The sequence below is a fragment of the Stegodyphus dumicola genome, chromosome 8 (genome assembly GCF_044657685.1).
Source record: "Stegodyphus dumicola isolate Sdum_Otavi_A_Nest chromosome 8, ASM4465768v1".
Classification (NCBI taxonomy): domain Eukaryota; kingdom Metazoa; phylum Arthropoda; class Arachnida; order Araneae; family Eresidae; genus Stegodyphus; species Stegodyphus dumicola.
In genome coordinates this window covers 109,690,703-109,715,047 of record NC_140775.1, presented here as the reverse complement: position 1 = coordinate 109,715,047, position 24,345 = coordinate 109,690,703, and the positions used below count along the sequence as shown (strand labels likewise).

Here is a 24,345-nt window from a genome sequence, read left to right as displayed (position 1 = left end):
AAAATTCAATAATTCACGGAATAATGTAGGTAGAGAGGTAAAAACTTATGCACATCTTTAAAATGACATGGGGTTTTATTGAAAGAAAGATAAAGGGGAAAATTTTGCCAAAAAGGCCAACATATGGCACAGCGCAGCAAAATGTCATTGACGCCGCATAAGAATCGTGTATGAAATGAGCTGCAGTGAGAGAGGGAAGAGAGGGAATCCTCGCCTTAGGGTGTTGGTCACGTGTGATGCAAATTTATCACATCAATCGTCATCGAACCCTTTTCCTTCGAGGAAATGCGTCATTCTGCTACTCAAACTGTCACTGTGACGGGTGCGAGGTGCGCTGATATGTTACAGAATCGCATTATCCTTAGGCTGGCTTAATAAACATCTGTTGAAAGGTATGACCTTTTTTGCAGGATGGCGCTCCACCTCATATGGCTACCCGTGTGAAAGATCTCTTGCACACATGAGATGAGGATGAGGATGACGGAAATGGCGGCACGTGCTGAGCCGCCATTTCCGTCAAACTTGGCCTCTCAGATCCCCAGATCTCAAGCCTTGTGATTATTGGTTGTAGGGTTACCTGAAACTGCAAGTCTACTGCGATCGTCCGACCTCATTAGGGATACTAAAAGACAACACCTGACTGCAATTTCTCACCATACGCTGTACAGTGCTGCTCACAACATTGTTCCTCAACTACAGATATTGTTGATGAATGACGGCCGAAATGTTGAACATTTGTTATAAAGCAAATAGTCTTTGCTAAAAATCTTTCCTATAAGTTTATGTTAATTGCTGCTTTTGTTATCATATGAAGCGTCATTTGTTGGCCGTTTTAACACTTTTTTTTTTATTTGCGTTTTCAGTAAAACCCTCTGACATTTCAAGCATGAGTGTCATTTTTACCTCTCTATCTACATTATTTAGTGAATTATTGAATTTCCAAATGTTAATGAACTTTTGGGTCACCAAGTATTTATAATATGAGTAAAATATATCATCTTCTTTTAACATACTTGTTCAACTAATTTCAGCATTTCCAAAGGCTCTAAAAATATATGAAAGAAAACAGCATCTTTATTCATCTGAAATTCTTTCTTCTTAAGACCAAGTAAGCATTTCTTAAAAAATGCTATAAGTACCATAGCACTGTCATAATCAAACTTCAGTGTGAAAGGACCAGTCTCACTCAATTCTTCTTTAAGACTATTGGCAGCATTTTTCAGCTTTTCATGAAAAGTCAGAAAATACCTTTGATGTGTTGCCTGCAATATAAAAGTATTTTTAAAAAATAATTTGCAGATATAAAAAGTTACAAGCTTTATTATTATTATATAGATTTTGCACTAAAATGTGTTATACAGGTAACAGGAAACACTTGTTTATTAAACACAACAATACTTCAAATGCTTATAATTATCAGTTGAATATATTTTAAATTATAACAATTACATATATTTTTAAACAATTTAAATCATTAAGAAGAGTATTTAAACCGTTCCTTTTGTTAACCAACACATCTACAATTTGATATATAAATTAGACAGCTTAATGTCACATTAAATAGAAACTAATGAATAATAAAATGGTAACACTTAAGAAATTGCACAAATGATAAATGGCATGGTAGTATAACATCACATACTATAAAGCGTCAAAAAGTTTTGAAAGACTCCATGAAAGATAGTCTAACATAATATTTCATAAACAAAAAAATTTTCTCTTCTTCATAAACACAGATACAATCAAGTAAGTTTTTATATAAATTTCTTTTAAATTATTTTTATACTGCATGGTTGACAGGTGTCCAATTCACCTCCATGTTGACAGGTGGCTCCATTTTAAATGGCACTTTGAAAAATTCTCCATCTTAATTTAATTCTTAAACAAAAAAAAAAAAAAAATCCATTAAATAAAAAATTCTTAAAATTTACACTTATAAACAAAGATTGCAATTACAGCCAAGTAATTTTGATTTTTAAAACCCATATTTAAGATGTTAAAATTCTGAAATAAATTGTCACTAGTACAACCATTAGGGAATTATTATATGTAGAATCGGTACTTATTGTCTAGGAATATGATGTCTGTAAACTTACTTCCGATGTGGCTATCTAGGGGCTTGAAATGACTAATTCGACTTATGAAAAACTCGAATATTTAATGAAACATAAATAGTTGTTACAGACTACAAAATGATTACATGTGTAGAAAGATGAATTTACATAGATGATATATACAGATGAAGAGAATCGACTGTCTTTTACATGTAAACATCTTTCAGTCGCGTCATCGTCTTAATGGCGGAATCGTCTGAATTCTATCATCGGAAAAGTAAAAGATTTATTCTCACAGCTTGTCGCGTCATCCAATTATAATGAAGGATGCCATCCCACAACTGCTCGTCCATCCTGATGGAATGCGGCCTCGCATTCTCGTAGCACCACCATCTCATCCAGGGATCTGAAAAATAAAATTAAAAAAAAAAATAAAGAAAAGATTTTTAGTTACTATTGAGGGAAAAGTCGTCCTAAATGGTTTATTTCAGCCATCTTCCCTTATCATCTTAACATCCTCAGAAATAACGGCGTTAGCTCTTCTTAAATGCTTTTTCAGTGTTCGTTCATCTTGAACAGTCTATTTGAATACACGTATTTTACAAACAAGTCTTCCTTTGATGTTGTCTGGAACAATTCATCTTCGTATTTACGTCTTCTTAAACATCATATGGATACGTCTTCTGAATGCGTCGTCTTAGATACCATCTTCTTGAAGCCGTCTTCCTTCATACTCTTCATCCTTACAATAGTTCATTAGTCAAATAGTGAAAAATTAGTCAAATCGGGAAAAATTTGTAATCTTGGGAAAACGTTTATAATCAGGAATCATCAAAATTAGTATTTCATTATCAAAGATCGTCTGTCATGGTTTCAGGTATTCAGCACAGGTACTAGTCTTGAAAGGTCCTTCTGTAAAACCAACCTTCTCCACGTCGTATGTGTCATTAGGTTTCACCTTGGTGATTTTGTATGGACCTAAAAACTTGGATTTTAGCTTTATACCTGGCCCTAGTTGAGTGCATTTAATAGCTACCACATCATTGATCTAGTATTTACGAGGAAGATTTCGACTTCGATTGTAAGTCTTTCGATTCTCTTCCTGGATATTCTGAATCTGCTCTTTCGCCTCTTTACGTAGATTTTCTCTAGACTCGATAAAGTCCTTCTGGATTTCAGCTTCTATTAGTTCTTTAATCTTCCTGTCTTTATTCGTCTTTATCTTCGTACCAAACAAAAGCTCGAAAGGTCTCCTCTGAAAAGTCGAATTAATTATTTGCTGGACGTCATTTACGTGTTTGTACCATTTCGTAGGGTCATCTATAGCCAACTTAGAAATGACTGATAAGATAGTGGAATTCAACCGCTCTACTTGTCCATTGGCTCTTGGTAATCCTGTTAAGATTAAGGATAGATGAATATTTTCCTTAGTACAATAATCAGCAAATTCTTGAGAAGTAAATGCAGTACCACTGTCAGCTACTATATTGCAGGGATTTCCAAATAATGATTTTTGAATTTCAAGTTTAGCTATTACTTCTTTACTAGAGGTGGTTTTAGTTGGATATAACCAAACAAATTTTGTAAACGAATCAATAACCGCGAAAATGTATTTATAATTCTTGTTGGAACTTTCTAAAGGTCCTAAATGGTCTATGTGGTAAGTGTTTAGAGGAATATCTTCTTTAGGTAAAGGATGTAATAATCCTTCCTTCTTTCCAGATTTCTGGTTGGCCAGTATACAGATTTGCGATAAATTTTTCAATTTTCTCTTTCAATTTAGAGATATAAAAATGTTGTCTCACATGTTCTTCAGTACGTTTGGCAGCAAAATGACCTCGTTCATGTGCGTCTTTAATTACTTCAATTTGCATAATCTCAGGTACTACTAGTGCTTCAATTCCATTCACCATTTTGTAAAGCACGTCATTCCGCAAACAATAATCTTCATATGGCTTAGACTTCAAAACTTCTTTTGTAGCTTTTATATTTTCATCAGTTTCTTGAGCTTGAATTATCTTAAATGTTATACCATCTTGAATTACCATACATACAGGATTTCGACTAAGAGCATCCACATGTCCCATACGGGTGCCAGATCTGTGTTCGATTGTGTAATCATAATCTTGTAACATTAATGCCCATCTAGATATTTTAGTACAAATGTCTTTCTTGCTCATAGTTTGTTTGAATGCATTACAATCTGTCACGATTTTAAATGGTATGCCTAATACGTACACCCTGAATTTTTTAAGAGTTTCTACGACTGCTTTAACCTCTAATTCGTAGCTCGAATATTTACGTTCAATGTCTGTCGTTTTTCTACTCATATAATAAACCGGATGCATCTGATTATCAATTAAGGATTTCTGTAATAGAACCGCACCATAACCGTCAGCACTAGCATCAGTGTGTATTTCGGTTTCTGCTTTCGGATTATAAATACACAAAACAGGTTCAGATGTCAAGATGCGTTTCAATTCGTCAAAAGCATAAAGTTCTTTAGTTTCGAATTTAAATTTAGAATCTTTCTTCAGCAAATCACTAAGCGGTTTTGCAATTAATGAATAATTAGGTATAAATTTTCTGAAGTAACCAGTTAAACCTAAATAACTTTGAACATCTTTTACACAGTTAGATTCTGGAAAGTTAATTATTGCTTTCGTTTTAGAAGAAGAAGGATATAATTTCCCATCTTTAATTTTGTGTCCTAAAAATTCGATTTCGCGCTTCAAAAATTGACATTTCTTAATGTTTAGTTCTAGTCCATATTCCAATGCAGTCTGTAATACGCGTTTCAATTTTTTAATTCCCTGAGCTTCATTTTCAGAAGGAATAATGATGTCGTCCATATAGATCACAACAATATTGTCCTTTAAACGATCACGAAATACTATATCGTAAGATGTATCTTTGGAAAACACTTGGGCTGTCGGCAAGACCGAACGGGACTTTCAGAAATTCATGTCCGTTTTGTGTCAGGAAAGATGTGTATTTTCTACTTTCTTCGTCCACTTCAACATGAAAAAAAACGTTCTTTAAATCTAGTGTTGTAAATACCATTGCTGCTTGTAATTTATCAATAACATCATCAATTAATGGCAGAGGAAAGCGATCACGAATTATTTTTTATTCAGGCGCCGATAATCTACGCTAAGTCTCAATGAGCCACATTTTTTTCTACTTAGCACGATATTACTTGCGTAATCAGAACATCTTTGTTTAATGATTTGTTTCTCTAACCACTCCGAAATCTGTTTATCAATTTCATGCTGCTCAGCGGGGGGAAAGCGTCGCGGCGAGTAATAAACCGAAAGTTGATCTGTCATCACTATTCGCATCTTCAGGCCAGATGTTTTTATTTTATTCGGCTCATAATTCCTTACTAAGTGTAGTATTTCATTTCTATGTACTCCGTCTTTGATATGACTTAATTTCCTCCAATTAAATATCACGAATGCACATCAAATAGTTTTCAAGTTGCAATTTTCTAATTTCGACTCCTTTTTTATTTACAGTTAATTCCCCTTGCCTTATAATATCAGTACCAATGATTGCTTGTAAAAACATTTCGTTTTCTGCGATAAAACAAATATTTGATCGAAATGAAGAACCATCAATTTCGAATTCACCATCAAGTTTTCCTATAGGCTTAATTTTCCCATTACCAAACCCCGTTAACTGTACATCTGCCGACTTAAGTTCAGGAGAACCTATCTTCTTATGTATATATTCTCGGATTAACGTTACCTGACTACCAGTATCTATTAAAGCATCAATCTGCAAATTACCAAATTAACAGTTTTATGCATTTCTTTCTGACAAGTCTGAGTTATTGGAGTAACAGCTTTGGCATCTTGGATATTTTTAGATGATGTTTTCGAACAATCTACGGCTTTGTGTCCAAACAAAACATTTAAACACTTAAATCCTTTACTCTTATTGTTACAGAAATTCGATTTTATGGCCTAAACTTCCACAATTATAACACCTTGGCTCTTTAATCTTACTAGGTACAGCGCATGTTTTATTTTGTGTGTTAGTACTTGAATAGCCCTTATTTTTTGTATCTGGAACGCAAATTTTCTCATAAACTTTTAATTTCTCTTTGAATTCAGAAATAGTTTTACACCCGTACAAAACAATTTTGTTACTACTCTGATCTGGTATCCCATTGATTACATAATCAAGAATTGATAAATCATCAACAGAACCTCGACTGGCTATTTCACGCATGGCAATTAAATATTCGGAAAGTGATTCACCAGGTTTTAAGTGTCGTTTCTGTAGCAAATTATGAAGTTGTGCACTGTTTATTTTAGAACCAAACTCAGATAACAGATTTTCTTTTAATTTGTCCCATGATATTATACCCTTCAAATACCTAATAAATACTTTAGAAGAACCAGCAAGCAATTTTTTAGCAAACACAATTTTCTGTAATTCCGATAACTTAAATAATTTGAAAGATTCTTCTAAATCACCAATGAAGGATTCAACTGGATATGTATCAGTGCCATTAAATTCAGAAACAGTTTCTAAGATATCACGAAAATGTAGGGAAATATTGCTAGGCATTATAATGTTTTCATCCACTGAGTTATTTATGGGAGGTGATTCTTGGTAATTGGGAGGTGACCGAACAGAATTAATATCATGATTTTTATCAGAATCATAAACACTTTCGTTTTCAGATAACTCATCATCGTCATCACTTTCGGATTTTAAAAGCTTAAAATCACAAAGACTATTCAATATTAAATCACAGTTTTTATCAGGATTTGAATCATAATTAAGATGTAACAAATTACACACAGAAATAAAATTATTTGCAGTAAGAGTTTTAAGTAACTTTTGTTTTGTTTCTTCAATATTAAAATCAGATGGAAAACCACAAAAGTTACTCAATCTAGCTCTATTTTTTGATCACCCAAAGTTCCAAACACAATTTGATGTAAAAGTTTAATTGACTTAGTAGGCCCAGTCTTTAAAGAATTTGAAATTCTAGGAATAGAATTTAAGGTCGTCATCTTAATTCACAGTATCATAGAGCACTATTCTTAGAAGTAACAAAGTGGAAATAATCGAAGAAAAACTTACTTCTCTTCTTTTGTAATATTCATCATGCTTCTTACTAGGCTCATACCGGCCTGAGTTCCCAATTCTGTAGAATCGATACTTATTGTCTAGGAATATGATGTTTGTAAACTTACTTCCGATGTGGCTATCTAGGGGCTTGAAATGACTAATTCGACTTATGAATAACTCGAATATTTAATGAAACATAAATAGTTGCTACAGACTACAAAATGATTACATGTGTAGAAAGATGAATTTACATAGATGATATATACAGATGAAGAGAATCGACTGTCTTTTACATGTAAACATCTTTCAGTCGCGACATCGTCTTAATGGCGGAATCGTCTGAATTCTATCATCGGAAAAGTAAAAAAATTATTCTCATAGCTTGTCGCGACATCCGATTATAATGAACGATGCCATCCCACATATAAAATCAATAAAATTTTGTTTATCAAAACCATAACTTAGTGCTAGTTTAAACATGTTTAGAGAAGTAGTTTGACAGTTGATTAAAGGAAAAAAGTGAGGGAAAAGTTCTGTTTAATAAAAGAAAGTACTCTTATGAAAATTGTTCAAAATCTATTTTATTTTGAATGATTAAAATACACTAATAAATATATGTGTAAGCTATACTTTGCATAATTTTCATTGTCTTTAATTAATGATTTGTATTTTTATTACAGAATTACATATTTCATACTATGTGTCAAAATTTATAAATTAAAAAAATATGCAAATAGTCAAATAGAAAACTAACATTAGACTAAAAAAATATGCAAATAGTCAAATAGAAAACTAACATGCTATGATTTATATGGAAATAATTTTCATATTGGACTAGAACCTGTTCTGAATATATACTTGGAACCAGTCTTTTTTTTTTTTTTTTTCCTTATATACTGTACTTTTTTTTTCCTTATATACTGTACTTTTTTATACAGCTCTGATCTAGAAACTCATCTACTGAATTAAAATAGGAATGAATGCATTTAAATATAGCCTTAGTTGAATGGCATTTATTTTTACAAACAAATGGCCAGTTGTCTCAAATTAGGTATGTAAAAGCTTGTTCTAAGCAAAATGTCATCTAAGAATAGATTTTATGAACTCAAATACAGATATTCTCCACAATTCTCCGCAATACAAAGAATTTTTTTAATATTATTTCACTATTATGAATGGCCCGCATTAGTACCTTTCTTAATTAATGAAAAAAATCTAAAGAGATTTTTCAATTTCACAAAAAAGACCAAAAAAAGAAAATAGTGTTGCATTACGAAAGAAAAAAAGAATGAGTTTCCTTAGGTTTAATTAGACTTCATTCAGGTTTAGGGTATTTTTGCTAACATTTTAATATGGATGCCACTGAAAAACAAACAAATTTATCCCATCTTTAAGATTTATGTGATCAGAATTGCTTTTACATATAATAATTCTACATTAGTACATTACATAATTACATATACAGTCAAAAGTCTTTAATCCGGACTTCCAGAATCCGGAATGATCTATAATCCGAACCTCAGAGCTACAAACTTTCTGCGCATGCGCATATGCGTTTACGCATGCGCATAATGCGTTCAATGTATAACGGACGGTATAAGCTAAGCTAAAATTATCTAATTATCTATTTCAGTTAATGTTGCAGATTGCGTTGTTCCTTAATCTTCGAATTAAGTTCCTTAATCTGGATCCGGTTTATTATTTTTTGCAGACTGTTAGAGCAATTTTATAAAAGTAAGCTTGATGTCAAAAATAATTTCCGATTCTGGAGCTGCCAAAGGATCTACAGAGCGAAAGCATGTTTCGATGTCCATCAAAGAAAAAGTGGAATTGCTGCAAAAAATGGATAAAGGCATATCCTTTGTTTCTCTAACCATTCCGAAATCTGTTTATCAATTTCACGCTGCTCTGCGGGGGCGGGGGACGTCGCGGCGCACAATGAACTGGAAGTTGATCTGTCAACACTGTCCTTATCTTCACGGCAGATGTTTTTATTTTATTCGGCTTATAATTCCTTACTAAATGTAGTAATTCATCTCGAAGTACTCCGTCTTTGATATGATTTAAATCAAATTCCTCGTCATTATAAATAACACGAATACACCTCAAATAGTTTTCTGGTTGCAATCTTCTAATTTCGACTATGCGTAATGTATGCTTTACGCATGCGCGCGTTGTTTAATAAAATAAACAAATAAATATTAAGCTTTTTTTGTAAATTTTGTTACCCTTTAGATCATAATTGCTTCATAAATTACGGTTTCATATTTTTAGTTGTATAATTTCTGCATGCCATCTTACCTGATTTAAATGGATGATCTATAATCCGGAAAAACCGATAATCCGGAATCGCCGAAGTCCCGACGAGTCCGGATTAAAGACTTTTGACTGTAGTAATACAATATATAACAATTCTTATCTTCTCTTGAAATCTATGCGACAAGACAGATAAAATTTGATACAAAATTAAAAAGGGGACAAACAATTAGTGGTGTTAAAAAATATTGAATTTTTTTAATACCACTAATTTATCTTAGAATTTCAATAATTAGGATTTGTAGAATTTTCTCTTTTATATTTTATCACACTTAAGTACTATTAAAGCCCGAATATTTTAGAGTAATTTTATTTCTTGTACTGAAATCCTAAGAAACTTACACATATTACTGTCATACATACTATATAAACATACTGTGATAGATAGATACACACATGTGCAACACCCCTCCCCCCCCCCAAAAAAAAGGAATGGGAAAATTTTTTATCAATAAAATAAAATTTTGGGGCCCCGTTTTTCTTATTAGCTACTGGTAGTGAGGGAACTTAATTGCCTAAAAGGTAGTGAGGGAACTAATTGCCAAAATCTAACATGTTTTTAACATTTTACACCAGCTTTTTTACCAGATATTAAATATCAGAGTGACAAAATTTTAATTCTGTATGCCAGCTGGAAACAGGTTTAAATACTAAAGAATTTATATTTTTATATCAAAATGCATTTCATATAAATATACATGAATTACCATATCTTATATTTGCAAACATTAAGAAAACAATCATAAGAGAGAAAAAATGATTTTCTATCATTTAAAGCATACCTGAACTTTCTGTAGATCAGTGTAATATTTTTTAAAATTCGCTTCAAGTTTTTTCCAGCTGGCATCTAAATTTTGCAGTTGATCTAATGACTGTAAAAAACAAAAATTATCATATCAATAAACTGAAAAATTTCATATACACATATACAAGAGGCTTAGTCAGAAAATAAGTATAACTAGACAACAACTGCCAAGTACCATCTAGAGCAGTAATTCTTAAACTGTGCTCTGCAAATCCTTGATGACTTATTAGCCAAAATATAATGGATGATTTTTTTTAATTAAAATTTCAGTTATTTAATTTCAGTGTGAAAAAAATAACAAAAATATCACTTAAATTAAATGTTAAGAATGCAGCACATCACATATGAGAAGTAATCAAGTTGCAATTTACAAACCTCTAATCTAACATTCATTAAAAAATGATGGCTCACATGTCCCAGGTGGTTTTTGGTCTATAAAATGCAACTCACACAGTAACAAATATTAATTTTATATTGAAACAGTTACAATTTGAAATAGATATTGCACTGTAATGCATTCTTTTAACATGTGTAATTTTTAAAATTATTTTAAATCTGTTAAAAAATTTCAAAATTTGATTTATTTAATTTCATTGTGAAAAAATAATAAAAGTATCATGTAAATTAATTGTTAGGAATGCAACACATCATATATGAGAAGTAATGAACTTACAATTCACAATCTTCTATTCAAGAGCATGCATTAACAAATGGTGGCTCACATGCCCCAGGTGGTTTTTGGTTTTCCAAAATGCAACTCACACAGTAACAAATATTAATTTTATATTGAAAACAGTTACAATTTGAAAGAGATATTGCACTGTAATGCATTCTTTTAACATGTGTAATTTTTTAATTACTTTAAATCTGTTACAAAATTGTTTTAATAATTTCAAAAAGGGTGCTATGTGTTAATACTGTAGTAAAGTATTTTATATTTCTATTGTGTACTACCATTTCTATAGTGTACTACCATGGTTATGCTTTTTCTAGTGTAGTTGATATCTGTCAGGGTAACAGGAAGACATATACATTTCCAATAAGCCGTACTAACAGTACATTTCTAATCTAAATGCACTACGAGTATGCACAGCTGTGGAAATTGGGAAAAACAAAATGAATCTGTTGACTCCTGTTAATTAAATGACTTAAAGTTAAGTTGTAAAGCCTTTCCTCTCTCTTTACAAGTACCTTCATTGTCAAATTGTAAGCACATCCGGTTAGCAATCAGATGTGGAGTTCAAATCTCAGTGTTATCATTTCATATTTTTCACATCTTCTGCTCTGAAATAAAATGTCTGATGATCTCTAAAAGTGGCGCCTGAATTAAAAAATGTGGTGGACAATAATTCATGCTCAACAGTCAACAGGATTTGGCAATTGGAGTCTTTCCACCCCATTCACCCTTTAAGTGGAGAAAAATATAAGATATTTTATCCCTCTTTACCGTATGCTTTTGTGGTGTAAATAGAAGGACATCCAACTAGCAGTTGGGATGTCTAGAGTCCAAATCCTGGAGACAGCAATGAATATTTTCCCCGTCTTCTGCTCCAAATTAAAATGTTTAATGGTCTGTACAAAGTATGGTCTCTGTATATTATGAAAACTTAAGCTATTGTTTTCTATGCTAAAATTCCAATAATATTTTCCCTAAAATTAAAACAATTTTCCAGTAACACATGTTTTCAACCTTTCTAAAATAATGAATATATGTTAAAAGCAAAGAAAAATAACTAGTTTTACTTCATTACTTCAAAATATAAAATTATTCTCCTGTTCAAAGAGAAAAACCATTTTTGTACTATTACAAAAATCATCACATCTTCTTCCTAATGCAATTTTTTTGTATTAAATCAGATAATAATTATAATCAGAAGAAAATACCTGATTTATTACGAGAAGTAAAAACTTTTAGTGCATCATGCAAAATTTTGAATTTTGTAACAAGCGCATTAAATATTTTGAAGACAATACAATAGAATAAAAATCTATGATTCTAGTTCTTTTACCATTTCTTTTTATTCAAAAACTGTTTTATAAAGTATAAAATAACATAAATATCTATTTGCAGCTCTTAGAATGTTCTTTGAGGCTCCTGAAATTTTTTAAAGACTGAGATACAGCTCTTGTTAACGTGAAACTTAGCCACTCCTGATCTAGATTACAGTTTAAAACACATAAAATGGCATCTTACACATACCCTTTGAAAATGGTTTTAATTGTATATTATGTATTTGACATATTGAAACCAACTAATCAGCTCAAAATTTGCGAAATATGGCCTAAAGTTTAATTTTTAAATACTAGGAAAAAGTCATCTCTCCAGATGTTTTTAAAATGAAGGCTAAAATTCCCTTTTAGAATAGTTAGTTTATAGTAACAACAGAATAAGTTATGGAAAGGTTAGTAAACAAAACTGGATGACCAATGGAAAATATAAGAATGTGCCCACCTTTAACAAGAAAAATGCCAGAATGAAGTCTAGAAAAAGTGTTCCATAGTTTCTTTTGTCTTAACTTCACGGTTTCTTTATTATTTATTGACAATATTGTTACGTTTTTCTTTTCTGACACAAGTTGTTACCTTATTTTCCTCCTTCACGTTCGAACGGGGTTCGTGAGGATTTGGAGTGAATAATGACAATACTACTTGACTAAACTAAACGCACTACTACTAGTACTACTACTAAAAGCACTTTATTGGCCAGTATTGTCAGGAGAGCTCCAAAACACGTTTTTACAGTCGTCGATGAACTACTATAAACACGCTGACACGATCAGCGACACAGCCTCCAGGTTATCAGGCTATCATGGTGGAGACAGCTTCACGGCAAAGCACTATAGTACAGCTCCCGACTCTGCTCGGTCGTTCTCGGAACTCTACGTACTCTCAAGACTCTCCACGCTACAACTCGTGATGCACTCGACGATACACAGAGCATAGCTCCCGAATCTTCGGTTCAGTCGTTCCCGGAGCTCAACACACTCTCTCGACGATGCACTAACTCGCGATACACTAAACACTTTCTCGATGAACTCGGAACTAGACTTCGAGACACTCGCCCTCAATGACTGACTATCAGCTCGCTAGACGAGGCACATACTCGATACTAACTGACTCTCCGCGTACCAGCAGGATTTATATAGCTTTTGACTAGTGTTCGCTGGGCTAAACCGGTAAGAATTCGTTCCAGAAGGTTCTCCATCCGTCCGTGGCATGTCGCCAATTTTGTCACCAAATGTCGCCAAATGGGCGATTTCTCGCCAAATGTGGCATCCCTGCCATTAAAAATGCTTTTTAATGTGAAAATTCATTTGGTTTACTAACAACACATGCACATTACAAGCTAAATATACTTATAGGAAAGCAAATAATAAATAAATAAATGGATACGCTATATTGTGATTTGACATTTCTGATATGCTACTATAAGCAAGGACTTAAAACACTGAGCAATATTCTGAAAGGAGACAAACTGTAAATATCTCATACTGCAATGAAATAAAAGCAATAGTTTTTACATAGATGTACAAAAGTTAGCTACATCCTATGAAAATAGTACAAAAATTCTCATACAATATTGCAATAAATGCCTCAATATAAATAACAGTGTAGAAAAAACTCATTTAACATATGCAGAACTTACTGAAAATATTATTTCACATGAAAACTTCTCAGATTTGTGATATAAAAAATGTATAAAGCCTAATCTTTCTATTTTTTTATTATATCATGATGCATTATATTACATCACTGGAACATAGTTTGGTAATTTGAAGAACATTGCAGCTTGAAAACTATCAATTCTGATAATTGCAGCCATTTTATGTGATAAAAGATGTGTAACGCATCTTTTAAATTTATAATAGCACAATACTTGTAATAATTAAATAACACACACACACACACACATATATATATATATACAAGGTAACCAAAAAAGTTCTTGCCGTTTCTGATATGACATTGGAAGAGTGAACGCTAACATAAAAATAGTCGCCAAGCCTGGCGATGAATTTTTATTTTCAGATTTTCTACTCTGGTGTATCTACCAGTCCGATGCCGTTCGCTATTACACGTAACTAATGTTCACGCCCCCTTTCTCCAACTAGCCTCCCCCCGGACGTTCAAACATAACTCACACAGCGACTGATTGAAATGGACGTGTCAAACGCGCTCGTTCGGAGTCGTTTACTGTATGATTTTAAAGTGGCCCTGTCATCAGCAGAATCACGTCATCGAATTTGCCAGGCCTTTGGGAATGATACTGCTAACGAACGAACCGCTAGGAAATAGTTCTAGAAGTTCAGGTCAGAAGATACGTCTCTTAGTGATACACCACGCAGCGGTCGGCCGCAAGCGCTGGACGATGAGGCCCTGAGAACAGCCATAGAGAGTGACAGTAGCCAAACATGTGATGAGCTTGCTGCACACTTCCAAGTATCTGGTGAAATGATCAGACTCCATTTGCACAGCATAGGATAGGCATACAAGCTGAGCAAGTGGGTACCCCACTCACTGTCCGATTCAAACAAGCAACAGCGTGTCCCTGCCTGTTTTTCATTGTTTATTCGGCACGGCTGTGCATACATATTTGATCGAGTACTCACCAGCGATGAAAAGTGGATCCAGTATGACACACCCAGGCGTTCCAGACATTGGTTGTCACCACGGAACTCTGTGTCTCACACTGCGAGAAGATCATGCTCTGTATCTGGTGGACTGGTCGTCATGTGGTGCACTATGATCTCCTGCCAGTGTGCCAAACCATCCCGACAGGCCTCTACTCGCAGCAGTTTGAACGTGTACATTAGGCACTAATGCATAAAGAGCCAGCATTGGTCAATCGTAAAGGTATACTACTCCATGAGAATGCGAAGCCGCATGTGACTTGGGAAACCAGCGACTGGGCTGCGAGACACTACCACATCCGCCATACTCTCCAGACTTCGTGACAACAGACTACCATCTTTTCCATTCTCTGGGCAACCATCTTCGTGGAAAATCCTTTAACAACCGGCTAGACCTAGAAAAGGCCCTCACGGACTTCTTTTCGTCCTGAGTTTTACCGCGACGTCATCGCACAGCTAGCCACTCGTTGGCAAAAGGCACTGGATGCTGATTACTTTGAGGATTAGCGGTGATTATTATTTTTTTATGACTTCTGATTTCTGACTGTCCAAAACGGCAAGAACTTTTTTGATTACCTTGTATATATATATTTCTGAATGATATTATTTTACGATATGCGCCCCTCAGTTTCAGTATCAAGAACAGATCAGATTCGATTCAAAGAAAATAAAATAAATGAAATAAAACAATATACAAGACAACCATTAAATACTTTTAATAATTGACTTAATTACTAAAAACCATAAAAATACATTTAAATTAGGAATTTGGAAAAAATAATTACTTTGGAATAATTAGTAGTTTAAAACAATTAGTAACTCTAAGGTACTTTCCATTTCTAGTGACATATAAGAAGAAACAAAATGGTGAATTTTAGAATCAACGAAATACGGTATTAATAATTACACCATTCATAATTAATAAAAGAAGAATGCAATGCTATATATAAATCTAATGTGTATGATCAAAAACGAAATCTGCGAAAATGAAAACACAAATGATCATTTTGAAATTAATCAAAAGAGATAAATATAAGTATATCGGAAAAACTCAAACATCAGCGTTCAAAAGTGCTTAATTTGCTACATATGATTTAATCAAAAGCCAAAAACTAAACAAAAGTATTTATTTTTATTATTCTCATGAATTCTATCAAAAGTGAAAAGAATTAATTTGCTACATATGATTTAATCAAAAGCCAAAAACTAAACAAAAGTATTTATTTTTATTATTCTCATGAATTCTATCAAAAGTCACTGCAGGACTACAATAAAAAGTTTACTTATCACACATGAAAATAATTCCTTATTTTATATGCTTCCTTGTTAATTCTTTTTTAAAAAGATTTAAAAATTATCTTCAGTAAAAATCTTTGATAACACTTAATAGTTTAATAATTACACATTTTAGTAGAAAATACTCTAATTTAGTAAAAAATATAAAAAATATCTCAGCCAAATCACACTTGGGATTTCCTTAAATAAGCAAGAGTTTAAGATTAACAAGGAGATTAATGAACATTTCGAGTTCCCATTCAATTTCAGTTAAGTAATGTTGAAATTAAATACAAAGGCAATTATTATTTAAAATAAAAATATATGTTTTGACAAATTTTTGTGACTATAAATAATATGAACATGCCAAATTTTCTAAAGAGAAAAGTTATTTAAGACATACCTTATTCAGCTTACTATGTTCCGTATTAAAATTTTCATTTGTTTTTAGTAAGGAAAACTTTTAGTTACCTTCTCATTAAATGATATTCCAAATTTTCTCAAAACAGTGAAGCTTTCAAAAATTGAAGTAAATGTTGAATGAATATCAGCAGCATGCTTTTTGGCTCGAATCAAAAATCGTATAGAGTACTTTAACTCTTCAAGATTTTGAGGAATGTCTTTGAACCTGAAACAAAATAAAATAAAACAAGATAAACTAATTTCATTTTCATAAAACTAAATGAATTCATCTAATTTATCCAACACTTTCAATACATTTGTTATTGTGTAAAAAATCATATAATTCAGTAAATACTAATTCAATTGTTCCTAACCTTTTTGGTTCAATGCACCCTTTCACCATTGTTTGAAGATCATCCCCCCTTTCCAAAACTTGAAAAATACATACACACATTTATTTAGATTATTTTCTAACGTATTTTATAAACTAAATAATAAAAAGTATAAAAAATGTTGGTAAGTAACGCAACTTAAATAAAAGTGTTTTTTTAATACTTTCAAGTAAAGTTTAGTATTAGTTTATGAGTTTTTATATTCATAAACTAAAACTAAATACTTAACAGCTAAATAAAAGGTTGACTACATTCTGACCCCCATCCCGATAGTCCAAAATTGGCTCCTTCCTAGTTCAAAACACTTGTATCTATATAATTGGACTTACTTTTAACTGAGAAAAACTTTAAATTAAAAAAAAGTTAACCCATGAATTATAAGACTCATCACAATAATTCAAATATTAATAAAATCACTTCGTGCATCATTCTGTAAATTAATTAAGATAACAAAAAGGAACTGTGGAAAAAAAAAGAAACAATTCTATATATTCCGTTTTACTGCGACGATCGGCGAAATTCAAATTGCGTTTTCCGTATATCGAAAGCGCATCTGAGGATATATATACATTAGATTTATATATAGCATTGTTCTAACATAAGTATTTTGACACAAAATCGGACTTTTTCTGAAGTAACATACCAATTTTTTTTCCATATTTCGATTCTACGACTCAAATTATGCCTAGATATTAAATTTTGTAATTTTTGGTGAGAAATTTATGGAGAAATTTAAACATTTATCTTTGCAAATTGTTTTCAGTTTGCGTCAAGAATAATTCACTTGGCGAATTCTTAATTTATAGCAATCTATTTTCCTTTACCATTTTTTTTAGGAAAAAGTCATCGTTCATAATTTCAAATAATTTTAACAAAGTGCGTACACCATATTTTCGTTATTATGGCTTATAATAAATACGCCAAATTTCAAAAAGCGCCAAAATGTAAATTTATGTATATCTTACGAAATTTTCAATAAAGAACTCTAATTTTTTGCAGGCATGCTTAGAAATACATCTATTTTAATGTTATGGCAAAACTTTTATAGGTTATAATTCAGAATTTTTTCAAAAAATGAATAAAAATTATTTAAAAATACAAATATTTAAAATAAATAAAAAAAGGTGGCGAATTTTATTTGGAATGAACCTAAATTTCGAAATATGAAAGGAAGAATCAATTACGTTTAATAAAAAAAGAAATATTAATAAAGATATACATCAAATTCAGTTAACATTGAGGAGCTAAAATTTTGAGAGCTAATTTTTAAAAAAACTACTCATGCGATTTTTATAAAACTTGACAATTTGGCATAATTTGAGTCGTAGAATCGAAATATGGAAAAAAATTGGCATGTCATTTCAGAAAAAGTTCGATTTTGAGTCAAAATATCTATATTAGAACAATGCTATATATAAATCTAACACTTATCCTACGTCACGCTTTTGAGACATGAAAAACGCAAGTTGAATTTCGTCATTCGTCCCAGTAGAACGAGAGATATGGAACTGTCCCCCCCTTTTTTTGTGTAGTGTATTGAATGCAGTTAAGAATAATAAGCAAGTTATTTTTATTGTGCTTTGAGAAACTAAGACTTTCTTCATGATCAAACATTAAAATACGCATGCTTCCAATTTACTCAAGAAAAGTTAAATAAAAAAACAATTTCATGTTTTCAATTTTTAATATAGTGCAAAAAAACTTTAAATACATAAAATTAAAATTATTAAATATAGTTTTCTTTGTAGCATGCATTTACCTAATATTCTTTTCATGCTGAATACTTCTTCCGTAAATAAAATATAAGCTTAAATATTATATATTTTCTTTTAGTTAAAAGGTTTGCTAAAATATGTGTTATTTCAAATCAAAGCTGTTTCAAGAAGAATCATAATTTAGTTCTTAATTATTAACGAAAAAACGAAAAATTGCTTGGAAAAGTTGCCAAAAATTATTCAGTTTAATCATTTAACATTTTTCATAAAATAAAATATTATTTAAAGCATGACAGTATTCAAAATGAAAGAAAATTCGAAAGACCACCAAACTGTATTATGCCATATTGCCAGGGTTAGGTTAGGTTATTTAATTACGGCAAAGCCTCGAGGGCTATCTGCCTAAAGGGAGGGATGCCTTCGTAGAGGACTTTCTAAGGGAAACTGGCTCGTATACACGTTACACATGGGGAGAACCACGAAAAGGCCCATGCAGACAGTCCGTTCGCGGAATTCGAACCTCGGACCGAACTACCAGTGTTTAGCGACTTTACCGCTCGGCCGCTGGTGGGCCTACCATATTGCCAAAATAGTCGTATTACCAAAAATAGCAAGGGTATCCTTAAAGTGTAACAAAAATTTTAATCAGTCGGAATATTTATTAATTCAAAAATTATTAAAATAATAATCTAATTTGTGTAATATAACAGCTGAGATAATGATGTCTTACTGCATTAGAAAAGATAAATGTATCTGCCGTGGATGCAGTCAGCTGATCAATGTTCACATACAGAGTACTGCCACACTTTCTTTATATTATCTCTGATATTTATATTTGGGATGTATAAATTGACGAAAATATCCGAATGATTTGTTCCGAAAATCTTCACTTGTAAAAATTGTTATTACGTAGAGTTCTTAAAAAAAGTTCAAAATTTTTGTTTAATTTTTCTGTTCTCCTGGTATTTTATTCACAGAGTTTAAACAAACTATTAACAAACGAAAATAGTAATTCAGCATCTGAAAACTTCGAAAAATATCAATATGTTTAATTTAATTATTCTTTGTTTTGAAGCTGTGGATAGCAATGATTTGTACAGCAGTTTAAAATGAATCCCAAGTTTTAAAACTTTTATTTTGGGAAAAACCCAAGATGTTATTTTTTAGTATTTAAAATTGTGAATTTTAAGATTCCAATAACACACTCTGTCACACACACACAAAATATATATATATATATATATATATATATATATATATATATGCACCAAGAAGAAATCGAACCACAGTCACGAAACTGGGCAGGAATGTAGTCTGGTGACATATGCGAATGATTTAAAATTTCGACGCCAATGAGGCAAGAGTAAGCGCGCTACGCGCATATGAGGTGAGCAGCTGGGAGAGTAAAAGCATAATTGCTCGTGCCGTAGGGCTATTTAAACGACTTTGTCGACTTGAATGGACGGTATTGTGACTAGAGATGTAACTGGCAGTAGTACGAACAGTTGTTGGACTTTGAGAAGAGGAGTATAGTAGGCGTCAGAGAAGCAGGTTGGTCGAACAGGTTTATCGGCCGCCACCTTGGTCGAAACGATATAATAGTTGCTCGGTATTGTTGATTACGGAAGGGAGAGTCTGCCGTTGAAGAGGACCAAAGCGTCGAAGGAACAACAATCGTCGAAGGAACAACAAGCGTCGAAGGAACAACACAAATGAGCGCAAGGATCGCGCAATCATAAAAGCGGCCACTTCCGTACCAACAACGTCGATAGCACCTTTCAACACCGTTTACCACCCTCCAGACATCCGGTGGTATCAAGGGAAACCATTTGGAGACGACTGGCCGACGCCAGTATATACTGCCTCCAATATATCCATTAAGATGCCTATCACAAACCCCACATCATAGGCAGTGTCGACTTGATTTTTGCCGAACTCGGGAAAACTGCAGCGTGACCGCCTGGAGGCGTGTGATCTTCAGAGATGAATCTCGATTCAGTCTCAGTGCTGATGACCAACGCACACGCGTGTGGAGGCGGCCAGACCAGCGGTCAGATCCGGCATTTGTTGTCGAGCGGCACACAAGTTGTGACAGTGTGGGGAGCGATTTGTTGAAAACCACGATTATCTCTAGTCGTCCTTCAAGGCACTATGACGGCTCGCATTTACGTGGACGACATTTTAACGCTGGTTGTTCTGTCTAAGCTACCCAGGTTCCATTCATCAGCAGGACACGTTCGTCTACATACTGAGCGACTCTACCAAGAAAGTCTTCAAGGCTATGACGTGCTTCCGTGGCCTGCCAGGTCACTAGATCTTTCGCTAATTGGCACATGCTTGGAAAGCAACTGCAACAGTTCCAGAATACAGTCATCCCTCGCTACTTCGCTGTTCATTTATCGCGGAGTGTTCTCATCAAAAACTCAAAATTAAGGAATTATGGAGCGAAAGTTTCCCTCACGCCAGCAGAAGGCAGGGAGTACCCACACAATTCAAAATCCACGTCTCTGACTGGCTGGCTAGCATCCTGCCAAGACTACGAGGGATTTACGCCTGAAGTTCACACCACTCCGCCGTAGATAAGGCTGTGAGGCTGGCTCGGTTGGTAGCCACTGAAGGGTTCTCCGACATGATGAGGGAAGAAGTGAACACACTGATCTAGTGCCGCTCGAACCCTCTAACCAACGATGAACTCGTCGAAATGACAAGATCGGCAAGTGAGGAAGAAGAGGAGGTAGCTGACGACGGTGACGACACCGAAGCCTGAAGTATATGGCCTTACCTTGGAAAACCTGCAAGAGCTCTGCAACATAGCACGGACTCTGCAACAAAGGGCCCAAGAAACCGACGACAACATGGTCAGAGCCGTAGAATTCATCACCCGTATTGACGTTGTAATGGCGTTGTATAAGGGCACCTTTGCTCAGAAGAAAAGACAACCGCCACAGCTTCCCATCACGATGTTCCTTGTGCGCCGAAAACGTTCTGCAGAAGCTCCTCCTGCTGCCTCTACGCCGCCTCCTGCAGTTACCCCAGCTCTATCTGAAGCTTCCCGCGACGATCCAGAGCCCCCATCACCTGACGATGAGGCGTCATCTGAAGAGCAGTAAATCTCTCATTAACCTGTGCAGTAAATCATCCTCATCTTCTTCACCTCCATCGTACTGCACAGGTGTTTCATCGAGATTTATAAAGATCAAGCGAAGAGAAGCTACTGTCAGAGGTGAGTTACGTACCTTGTTATAAAAGAAAAGTTGTTATAAGAATAAAAGAGTTCTAAAAACATATTTACAGTATGTACACTTTAGTTATATCTACGTATGTTACACACACACACGTATCATATTTATATTATTTTTTTACATTATTTTATATATGTTATTTATACTATTAATATTTTATTTACATGTTTGAAACTATTTTTTAATGTTCTAATGGTAACATATGCACTTATATGGTTTCATATACACTTACTGACATTATACATACACAAAAAATGTACGTATGTTAAAATTGAGAGGGTGACACTACTTCGCGGTTTTTCAACTATCGCGGCCCGGTTCTGGTCCGTATTAACCGCGATAATTGAGAGATGACTGTATTGGTGAATTTACTGCTCAGTTGCAAAGATTATGGCATGATCTTTCCCGAGGGGTCATAGGTGATCTACTTGAATCCATGCCATGCCGTGTTTCGACTGGTAAAGCTGCCAGAGGTGGCTATACTACTAACTGATTTCAAAAGTTTTCATGCCATAACTTCTTAATAAAAGGATCTTTTGTTCTGAATTTATAATCATTTGTTATCTCCCCATTACACTATATACATGTTAAGTTTCGTGATAATAGTTCATTTCCTTCTGGTGCGTATATTTTTTTGTGACAGAGTGTACAATCCATAGGAGCCTTATTATTATGATCTAATTTCATGATCTGCATTTTGTGAGCTCTTTTGATATTAATTTTAAGATATGAGATGAAATGAGTTTCAGAGCATCACTTGCCTACTTTAGTTATTGTTCCTAGCATTAGTAGTGACATCAGCATTAGGTTAATAAGATTCAGAAAGATGAAGAGGGGGAAAACCTGCATGCTATGGACGTGTAGCAGCAGCCGTTGATATGCGATAAGAATAATTACATATTCCAGTAAAAAGAACCCTTCCAAAAAATAACTTCAATAATTATACTTTTTTCCAAAAGTTTTTTTTTTTTTTTCCTTTTTCTTTTTTCCCCATCTGACGTTGCCATTCTGAACTATTAAAAAACTGACTGTATAACTGTAGAAATACTCGTAATTGTTGATATTAAAAAAATATTACAAACATCCAAAAATACCATGTTTAAAAATATGCACATGTACGAAAAAAAAAAAAAAAAGAAAGAAAGAAAGAAAGAAAGAAACTAAATTGACATTTAGATTTTAAAGCATTACAGATGCATTCAGCTGAATAACGTTTACAATTACTGTTTTCAAAGATGGGAGTAATGAAAAACAGTCTGCGAGAGATCACTGAGCAATCATAAAATTTTAATTATTTCTATGCATTAGATGAATTAGCATCAATAGTATTAACATATAAAAAATTATTAAATATAGATCTTTGGAGGACTGAAAACAAAGATTCAATGTTGTACAGGACACATGTACACTGCTCAAAAAAAAAAAAAAAAAAAAAAAAAAAAAAAAAGGACTGGTCTATACCTCCCGTCCTACTGGGCCGATTCACAAAATTCAAACTGCTTTGTTTATGTCTCAAAAGCGCGACTTAGGGTATATATTAGATTTATATATAGCACTATTCTAACATAGGTATTTTGACACAAAATCGGACTTTTTCTGAAATAACATACCATTTTTTTTTTACATATTTCGATTCTACGACTCAAATTATGCCTAGATACTAAATTTTGTAACATTTGGTACGAATTTTAAGGAGAAATTCAACAGTTTATGTTGGGGCTTTTTTTTTTTTTTTTTTTTTTCCAGTTGCGCCAAGAATAGTTCACTTTGCGAACTTCTTAATATATGGCAACCTATTTTCCTTTCCCGTGAGCGAAATAAAAGTCCCAATCGTTCCTTTTTTCAAATAATGTTCTTCATGTTATAATTTTAATTATAATTGTTATTATTTTAAGTATTTTTTTTTTCTTTTTCGAACATTTTAATTAAGTTGCACAGTTTCTTTCGAATAACTATTTTAAAAATTTCTTTTTACCCATTCGAACTGCGTAGTTTAAATAAAAAGTAAATCGTTTATTTTTTTTTTTCAAATGGTTTTCTTTATACTATATTTTTAGTCATAGTTACTACATAAGGTAATTTTTAAATTTTTAGACTTTTATTTTAATTGTTAGTGTTGCATTGCCTCTTCAGATAATTATTTTAAAATTTTCTATTTAGTCATTCGAACTGAGTATTTTAAATATATTTATTAATATAAATTTTCCAGGATTTTATTTTATTTATTTGAATTGCGTTTCTTTTGGAAGAATACTTTGTGTCACAGACTACGATGCATCTGAAAACTGAAGAGATTAAAAGAGAAAATACAGTAAAGTACGGTTGACAAGCCTTTCAATGTTCCATTCAGAAAGACATATAAATGAGAAAGATGTATAACTGACATTTTAACTTACGATGACTTCCATATATTGCTTTAAATAGC

The 24,345-nt window shown here is 33.0% G+C and overlaps 1 protein-coding gene across 1 annotated transcript in view; it reads right to left on the bottom strand.

Moving 5' to 3' along the window:
* LOC118195740 (dynein axonemal heavy chain 2-like) overlaps positions 1-21,309 on the bottom strand; it is a 62,898-nt gene extending 41,589 nt beyond the window's left edge. The window contains exons 1-4 of the mRNA XM_085823014.1: positions 21,230-21,309; positions 16,641-16,797; positions 10,241-10,330; positions 1,014-1,262 (exon numbers count right to left, since the gene is read on the bottom strand). Coding sequence (XP_085679140.1) covers positions 1,014-1,262; positions 10,241-10,330; positions 16,641-16,797; positions 21,230-21,309 — 576 coding nt within the window. The remainder of the gene's footprint in view (positions 1-1,013; positions 1,263-10,240; positions 10,331-16,640; positions 16,798-21,229) is intronic.
* Positions 21,310-24,345: the final 3,036 nt, after the last annotated feature.